This window comes from Candida albicans, chromosome 1, assembly GCF_000182965.3.
Source record: "Candida albicans SC5314 chromosome 1, complete sequence".
NCBI lineage: Eukaryota > Fungi > Ascomycota > Pichiomycetes > Serinales > Debaryomycetaceae > Candida > Candida albicans.
In genome coordinates, this window is record NC_032089.1 from 2792516 (window position 1) to 2802222 (window position 9707).

Below are 9707 nucleotides of genomic sequence, written 5' to 3' on the forward strand. Positions count from 1 at the left end.
TAATTTAATAACAACTTATTCTGCATGCTATTACAGTTTTGGTCTGTCTGTCTGTCTGTCTCTCTCTCTCTCTATATATATATATATATATATATATATATGTCAAACAACTAATAACTTCTTGGGGGTTTATTTATTTTATTTATCATATTTACGTCTAAATTGTAATTCAATATCACTACTACTTTTCCAAATCTTGGTTTTTATAGTTTGTAAAGTTAAATCATTATTTAATTCTTGACCTTTACATTGTAATACTAACCAATCACTGGGAATTAAATTTTTATCTTTCATTTCTTTAGTAGTATTAGCAAATTTTTCCACTAAATAATTTAAAATTTTCAGTACTCTTAACATATTATGAGATGTTAATTTAATTGATGATTCTAATTCAGGTAATTTTTTAATTTTTTTATTTGATTTCCCACCAATTTTTAAATATGACGGTAATTGATTATAATCAACTTCGGTTAATTGAAATGTTATTTTGGGGGATTCCTTTATTGGATGTTTATTAAATAATATTGGTTGACCAATCCATTTAGGTACCATTAATCGTAAATCTTGAATCAATTGGTATGACAAAGAAGAAGAAGAAAAAGAAAAAGAAGAAGAAGAAGACGTATTGAATGTTATCGTGTTGTTGGTTGAAGAATCATTAAAATTGTTATTAGTATGGTGACTTAAATTTAGAAGATCTTGATATTCAAATGAAAATAAATCACGATAATTTCCTAAATCTGATGAATATTCAAATATAGTAATCAATAAATCTTTAGGGAAATGAATATCACCACGAATTATTGGATAATATCTTAAATCTGCAATTCCATTATTGGTTTCTTTATTGGTTTTTGATATTGATGTAGTTATTTCATCAACTCCTAAAATCGATTCTAATACTTTCCCTTTTGTCATATTTACTGGTACATTATATTTATCCCAATATATTTTTTTATTGATTTGTAATAATTTCATTATAGTATCACCATAATCAAAATTAACTGAATTTTCATAAACATCTTCTGGAGTATTGATAAATTCATTCACTATTGTATATAAACTTGATGTACCATTATTAGAATTATCACCTATATTGCTAGTGGATTTTTCAATTGGTACATCCACAATACTAGTATTAGTTGATGTTGCTGGTGATGATTGATTTGATGAAGTTGAATTCTTTATAAGTGATGACGATTTTTTCCCAAAATATTTCAACATTTTACTATTCCCACCATTTGAAGGTATGATTGGATTATTGCTTTGTTTAAGATTTTTCAATTCTTCTCTTAATATAAAATCAAATTCTTGTTCGTATAATGCATAACCTCTAAAAATTGAATTTAACATAATAATACCAAGATAAAATCTATCGTCATTGCTAACATTTGGTTTGGTTTTACCAGTAAATCTTGAAAGATTATCACTATGATTAACATCCAAAAATGGATACAGAGATATTAATTCATCATAATATACTTCAACATTCAAATAAGAAGATTCTTTTATGGTGACTAATAACTTCCCTGATTTGATTTCAACTTCACACCAATTGTTTAACGTATCCGAAGTTTGATATTGCTCAAATAAATCTTCCATTTCTTTGATTCGATTATCTAATTCTTTACTAGATAACAATTTTTGTGATGACCGTATCTCTTTTTCCTGTTCTTGTTGTTGTTGTTGTTGTTGTTGCTTTTGTTGCTGATATGGGAAAATTTTTACAATTTTGAATATCACTAAATCCCAAATTTTAATATTCCCATTCAAATAAAGCACCATGATTTGACGTCGATTATTAAACATTTTTTTGGCAACAATACTTTTCGGCACTAAATCATATTTTTCAATTGGTGAAATATTGAATGGAATCAAAGTTATTTGTTCAATTGGTATAGGATTCAATAAAATTTCTATTGGAGTCAAATCAATAGTTTTATTGCGATTATTGTTTTGATCATCATTATTGCTAGTTTGTAATTTGACCATTAATGGATTAGTTTCATCTTTGAATGCATTTATGAATTCACTCGATAAACCTCCATTGACATTTAAAAACATAGAATCAAAATCTTCTCTAGACAGGATATTCTCATCATCTTGCTCGTCACCAAAACCATCACCAGTAAAAATGTCACTGGCTTTTGCATCTAATGATATTGGTCTTGTATTATCTGAGAAAAGATTATGGTGTTGTTGTTTGTTGTTGCCATGAGAAAGTGTACTTTGTAAATCAATATTATTGTTAGGATGAGTATCCATTGATAAATGACTGATCAAATCATAAAAATCTGAATTCAAATCTTCAGTAGGAGGATTGGATTGACCGTCATGAAGTAACAATTCATCATTGTTATCATTACCAACGCCAATGCCATTGTTGGTATTATATGAATAATCCAAACATTGTCGGAGATATTGATATTGAGATAATTGACAAGTATCAGGATTAATATATCTAGTCATAGATTCCATATTTGTTGTAAATATGGTATCCTGTTCTGGTTCATGACAGATTGACAATATGGGTGATGTACTTTTAGCAATCAAAGTCGATATACCCAATTTCTCATCAATATAGTTGTTTTCATAATTACTAAACCCAAATTCATCATCGTTAGAGGTTCTAGTATTGAAAATTGAAACTCTTGATAAATCAGTTTTAATAATATTACCACTCTTATCACCAGAATAAAAAGTTTTAAATGAATCATGACTAGTTGACTGGGAATATAATGACCATACTGAATCATCATGAATATCGAAATTCTTGTAAACTTTAAATGTTCTTAAATCCCATAACTTGATTGTCGTGTCAGATGACCCACTCAATATAAATTGGTCATTCATAAGTAAACATCGAATATTATCTTGATGACCAATCAAATTACGAATAAAAGGATTATTGGCACGTTGATCAAATATATTGATTGTGTTATTGGGACCCCCGGTACTGATAATATTGCTGTGGTTATTTGATAATGAGTAAATTGACGGTGATAGTACTCCATTTGCTTTATTCTCAATCAATTGAATTGGTTTCAATTCGTTTAAATCCCAAACAATGATTTTGCCATCGAGTCCACCACTGACAATGGTTGGTTTGGTGACAAAAGGGGATAATTTTTTAATATAATCTGTATGGATATTGGGTAATTTATGAATATTAGTTCCCTTGTTGTGACTTTTATTGTTGTTGGTAAGTTCATTCACATGCTGTGTGGGCAAATCAATTATCTTTATCGATAAATCTGAAGAACAAGTAATCAAGTTTTGATCATTATTTATCAATTGCATATCATTAATCCAATCGAAATGCAAATTATAATTTTCAACAATATTGAAATTAGAACTGGTATTGCCATTGTAATTGTATGATAAGGGATTAGATGATATTGAAGTTTCTAAACGTAACAATTTTTCATCAAGATCTAAACAATCGGAAAACAAATCATCCTGGCTATTGTTTCCGCTATGCTGATTGGAATATGGTTGAATACTATGTGGTTGCCAGACTTTAACATTCCCATCCCTACCGGCAGTGTATAATTGACGGTTTGATGAGGAATACTGAATAGAATTGATGGGTAGAATATGATTTTCATTTGAATTGGAATCTCCTAATATATATGATAACCCTCTCTTTGTTTTAATTGAGGGAACAGTTGTTGTATTAGTGGTGCCGGTGCCAGTAGTAGTGTCGGTGGTAGTGATATTTGATAGTATAGATGATTTGTCATTGTTGTTATTTATCCTAGACATGGTTAATTGATAATAATGGATTGTTGACACCAAAATGGAGGATAGTCTATTATATGGATAATGGATATAGATATGGGTGTATATATGTATCTGTGAATCTATTGAAAGATGAAATTGAATTAAGAAATGTAATTATTGTTATAAAAATGAAGAAAAGAAAATTTCCATAGTAATGAAATTAACATATAAATGAATGGAAAAAGGGAAAGAAAAAAACAAGGAGAATAAAATTTAATTTTCTTTTCCTTTGTCTTTTTGTCTTTCGTCGTTGTTCGTTGTCGCAAAAAATAATGAGACACAAATGGAGTCTTCCCGTTCCGGTTTAATTTGGTGGTGGTGGTGATGGTGGGGGGGATAAAGATAGTTGAACAGAATCAATAGATAAAGTTTCGAGTATTGGAATAAATTCTATCACTAATCCTCTTCTTGAGGTATATATAACAAAGTCAACACATCAATTGAATTCTAGACTGCTTTTAGCTTCAATTGAAAGATATTGATTATTGTGTTTAAACTAATGATTAAATTGAATTTTAATGATGCCGTACAATTGTAGCGGAGAACCGACGGAGTGGAGGGTATTGTCACTGTGACGTTGTTGGAGCAAAAAACTTTACAAAAAAAACGTTTTTGTTTTCTTTTTTGTGCTATTGGTTGCTGAATTCTTTTTTTTTTTAGTTCTGATTTTGTTGATCTCTGTTAAATTATGAACCTCAGTGGCTATGGTGTTGTTGTCGTTAGTCTTGTTATTTATCTGATTGATTGATATTAAGTTATCATCACTAGTGGTTGTTACATCCGATCAACAGTTTTGAAAAAATTGTTACAACCAATTGTATGTATGTATGTAATTTTTCTTTTCTTAAAAATTTGAGGCAAAATACAACATTAAACTTTTTTCCCCATATAATCTTTATATCTCTTAGTAGGCTATTAAGAATATAATGATACAAACGAGATAATCATAATGTAACAAACTTAAACCTATTACAATAAAACCAAAGATAACATAACCAAAGGAATAAAAGTTTTGGGGTTATAATAGCCGAGATTGAAGATTTCTCAATTTCAATCGAAAGAAAAGTAAAACACTTTATGATAGGAGTAAATATTGTTGGTGTTGCCAAATTTTTTTACAACAACAACAACAACACAACTAGTTGAAAATTATTTACTTTTCTTTTTCTAACAAGTATTTGACAATCTATTATAGTATTATAGACCCTGTCTTTATTTTCTTTCTCTTTCCCATATATCAATAAGGTAGGTAGTGTCTAAGCTGCAAAACATTTATAGTGGGATATCGCGAATATAAAAAAAAAACACGTCTAGAAACATATTTTTCAGGATTTTAGCAGAAACAAATAAAGATAACACACAAACAAAACAAACAGATAATACACATCTAAACAACTCTTACTCCCAGCTATGGTCAAACAACAATCAAAAGAAGAAATAGCATTACAATTGAAATCAGCAGTTTATCTAAGTGTTGCTAAAATAGTGGAGGCAAAACTAGAAGATTTGAATAATGATAATGCTGCGACAACAACAACAGAATCAAATAACAAGAATAATAATAATAATATGTTAATTGCAACTCCAACATTTATTGCACAATTAGTTGAATTGGTATATAATCAATTAATTAATTTAGGAGAAGATTTAGAATTGTTTTGTCAACATGCCAATCGAGATATTGTTGAACCAAGTGATCTATTTATGGTGACAAGGAAAAACCCTACTTTGCAACAACATTTGAAAGACTTGCTACGACAATAAATGGAATAAGGTCAAATGAAGTATTCTGGCTAATCAGTGGAAATTGTGTAATTGTCAATATTTGATTACTGTTATAAGATTGTATAATGTAGATTTTGAATTTCTTTAATGTTATTTCTATTGGCCAGCCACAATAGATCATTTCAATGCAGGAATTGGAGTAAAGTCTATGATTGGGGGGTTAGTAATTGTAAGTTAGGAACTACATGAGTGTAAAGATAATATGATAGAAATTCTGTATAGTTAAAGTTGACAAGATTGTTACTAGAAAAGAAAACGGCACAAATGAATAAAATAGTCATTGTATAGAGTAGTATAACAAAAAATAATATTATGAAAAGCAGAACAAAACAAGTAACTAATCAACCCGATTCAAATATTTTTTAAAAGTTTTCATAATTAGATTCATTTGAGTTTGAGGATAGTGACTGAAGAATTTGAAGACGAGCTTACAATTAAATTTTGAGATTAAGATTTCTAGAAATGTCTTGTCAATATCAATATTCAAATCTCTAAAGACAGTTGATGTTTTTTTCTTTCTTTTAACAGCCAAGTTTTTTTAAAGAATCACAATGTAACATAATTTTGGAAATCAACTTAAACGAACTGTATATTACAAACTTGAAATTCGATAAGCAATTTGGAAAAAGACGAGGAGGAGGCTTGAAATTAGAAAAAAATTGTTACTGTTGAAACGATATATTGATATATATACCCAACACCTGAACAAATTAGATATTACAATATTAGATTCAAATAGTTTGTAATTTTATCAATAGTAATAAATTTGATAAAATGAAAAGTAAAAAAAAAGCTTTAGAAGAATCAAATTGAATATATATATATATGTATAATAATTGTATGGTGAAAAAAGAAACAAGAGATATAAAAAAAAGGGGGGAGAGGAGAAGGAGAAGGGGTGGATAACAATTGGTGATAATTTCAACAACAATGTGAACAAAAAAAGGTGGGGCGATATTTTAATTTTTCTTTTTGGCATGATTAATGATTAATGATCAAAAAATGGGTAAGGTAGTGTGCAACAAAAGTTGATGCTTTTTTATATTTACGGTTGTTAGTTTCTTTCTCTCGTTCCCCGCCTCACCCCCGGCTTTTTTTTTCTTCTGTTTCTCCTCAAATGTTTTTTTTAATACGGAATAGGGAATACGGTGGTGGTGGTAGTGGTAGTAGTAGTAGTGGTGGTGGTGGTCTGATTGTGGGGCGGTACAAAAAAGAAAACAATGGACGTATGATGCAGAAGGAAGTGTAAATTTTATCAAAATTGTAGTGTTGGTCAGTTGGGAGGGTTAATAATATTTTCTTTTTTTCAATTTAGGAGTTTCCCATTCTTGGAAGAAGAAGAATACTGTTTGGTTGGATGGTTTCCTTTTCTATCTCTTTTCGATTAAGAATTCTTTAATAATATAAATACTAAATCAAATCTCTTTCACTTCTTCTTGTTTTATCCTACTTTTCTTTTCTTTTCCTTCTTTTTCTTTTTAATTAATTCAATTCAATTTCTTTTCAAACTCAAGGATTTTATATATCTATTTAACTGTTCATTTGATATATAACATCCATTTTTATCACATTTAATTTAATCTGCTACAAGGTTTTGTCTTTTCTACTACGACACAATCTTAACCCATATTACACATTTTTATATTTTCCAAGATGGACTTCAAAAGAAAATTGTCTGAAGTAGATGCTGATGCTGCTGAAGACGTCAAGATGGACATGGGAGCCACTATCATTCCTCAAAGAGAACGTGCAACATCAGTTATTGAAGACTTCTTGCACCAAGAAAACTCAGAATTAAAAAAATCCTTGAAAAATTTAGAAATGGAAAATGAGAAATTGAAAAATATCTTAAAAACAGATTATAATGTTAATTACATTCGCAAATAAATGTGATTTAAAATCAGAGGGGTTTTGGTTAGTTGGTTGCAAATAATCTTTTCTAACTGGTTTTTTTTTTTCTTTCTTACGAAGCTATATTTTTTATGAGTTTTATGATTTGATGATGATGATGATGTCTTTTATTCTTCCACCGTTTTTTTGGTTGCTTTTGCCCACCTCTCTTGATCATCTTGCCAATAGTTTGAATGCGGTGTATAAGTGTTTACGAATTATATAAATTTACTATTAATTTTTCTCTAAAACTGAATCAACAAGCAGTTTATCATTTTTGCCATATTAAAATACTTACTCTACAAAACTGTTCCTTGACTCAAAGAGAATTTCAAACATTTTATTAATTTTATTCCTGAATGTTAATTTTAGGTAGTAACTATCAATGACATTCTTTTCAACAACCACCTCCACCACTACTGCAGCCTTCAAAACTACCACATCCAGTACCACCGCTACTACCAATGCACTTACCCCCGCAATCAGCACCTGAAAGGTAAAGAATTAAAAATAAAACAGCACAAGCTATCAGCGTACGATTCATGATTTCGTGAATCCACAGATACACCGGGTGCTATAACAAAAACTGAATTTATATTTTACTAATTTTTTTTTTTCTCTAATATTATTCTCAAAATAGAATAACTGTTAGTGATCACAAATTAATTAACAATTGAGAGGACACTAGAAGACAATAGAATTATAATCACCATAAAATCGTTGTTATGATAAAAGAGTTCAAATATGAAATTTTTAAACGGTATTAAATGTTAAGTTTTAATCGTAATATTCAATGTCACTGCTTTCAAATACCACCACCTCCTCCTCCGCCGCCACAACCACCTCCTCCACCGCCACAACCACCACCACCTCCTCCACTGCTACTACCACAACCACCACCACCTCCTCCACTACTACTGCCACCACAACTAACACAACCTCCAGTACTACCACAACCATTACCACAACCGCTACCGCCTATGCATTTCCCACCACATTTGCCGCATGAACTTGTAGAGTTAGCAATAGAACAGCACAACGTATTAGAATACAATTCAGAATTTGCTGAATCTACTGGAGCACCAGGTGCCATAACAAACATCGAAGAATTATGATAATAATAGTAATGGGAGTTGTTTCTATCTTTTTCCAACATTGAAGCTGTAATAGATTTTTTTCGTTTCAGTTCCGCTCGTGATGTTGGCAATTTAATAGAATTATGGGTACTGATATGTGAAAACCCTTCATCTTTACTGAATAATGGATTGTTAATGATTGCTGGTTCCTCTGGTTGTGATTGTTTATTACCAGATTTCAATAATATTGAGAATTTGCTAGCAGCAGCCATGCGTCGCACAACACAAGGATGACAATAGCAAACTGAATATTCCTGTTTGAATAACTTGCGATACATTTTACAGGTGTATTCATAACCATCGTCCAATTTATTTTCATCAACAGTATCATCATGATCAATCCCCGTATGACACGGTGATTCCAAACAATCTTTGAAATAACCATAATTCCATAATTGATGAGTGTGCCACATAAGATCGATATCTAAAGTAGGGACAAGCATTCGTTTCAAGTCACTGGACGTCAACATGTGAAAAAAATTTACATACCTGTTTGCAGATTCTGATAATGTTTGATAAATGAATGGTGAACGTAGCCAATTGAGCGTTGTATTCATTTTTTCAACAAACCTTTCTTGTCTCAAAACACAACCGACTAAATCATCAACAATTTCGATTCCACTCTGAACCGTCAAATAAATCAAATTGAATTGAAGATAATTTCTTAACAAAAGATTTTTGAGTCGCTTATCATCACTAGGCAAGGATGAAATTGATTTGATCAAGTCTGCCAACAGCATTTCCTTATACCCATTAATATCCAAAATCTTGTATCTGGTTTGTACATGAGATTTAACAACACAACTGGCAACATTCGAGCTACGTCTAGTATACATCAACTTTGAGATTGCCAAAGAAAAATACTTGTACGCATGTGACAATGTAGTAGATCCGTGTACATCATAGTATAATTGAAGTTTTTTCAATTGGTCATGATTCCAAATTGGTGTGAGTAAGCAAATGCAATCTATTTGGGAATATGGGTTGTTTCTGATTTTCTCGTCAATGTCAATATTTTCTGTCGAGTATGCTTCAAATCCTGGATCAGCAAATCCAGTTTCCAGTGTTGTCGTTAGTGGCACCAGTTGAAACGTTAATRGTTTTTGACACCGC

General features: G+C 30.4%; 4 protein-coding genes across 4 annotated transcripts; 2 read left to right on the plus strand and 2 right to left on the minus strand. All coding sequences in view use genetic code 12, as the record gives it.

The window, feature by feature from the left end:
- Positions 1 to 138: 138 nt before the first annotated feature.
- Positions 139 to 3765, minus strand: CAALFM_C112830CA (uncharacterized protein; the record flags this gene model as incomplete). Its single annotated transcript, XM_717031.2, has 1 exon — positions 139 to 3765. The coding sequence occupies one exon, from the start codon at positions 3763 to 3765 to the stop codon at positions 139 to 141; it is 3627 nt and encodes a 1208-aa protein (XP_722124.2).
- A 1428-nt stretch (positions 3766 to 5193) lies between these two features.
- Positions 5194 to 5547, plus strand: CAALFM_C112840WA (uncharacterized protein; the record flags this gene model as incomplete). The annotated part of the gene is made up of 1 exon (XM_717032.1): positions 5194 to 5547. The coding sequence occupies one exon, from the start codon at positions 5194 to 5196 to the stop codon at positions 5545 to 5547; it is 354 nt and encodes a 117-aa protein (XP_722125.1).
- A 1674-nt stretch (positions 5548 to 7221) lies between these two features.
- BLP1 (Blp1p) lies at positions 7222 to 7455 on the plus strand (the record flags this gene model as incomplete). Its single annotated transcript, XM_019475170.1, has 1 exon — positions 7222 to 7455. One exon carries the CDS (start codon positions 7222 to 7224, stop codon positions 7453 to 7455), a length of 234 nt encoding a protein of 77 aa, XP_019330715.1.
- An 808-nt stretch (positions 7456 to 8263) lies between these two features.
- CAALFM_C112860CA (uncharacterized protein) lies at positions 8264 to 9430 on the minus strand (the record flags this gene model as incomplete). The annotated part of the gene is made up of 1 exon (XM_717034.2): positions 8264 to 9430. The coding sequence occupies one exon, from the start codon at positions 9428 to 9430 to the stop codon at positions 8264 to 8266; it is 1167 nt and encodes a 388-aa protein (XP_722127.2).
- Positions 9431 to 9707: the final 277 nt, after the last annotated feature.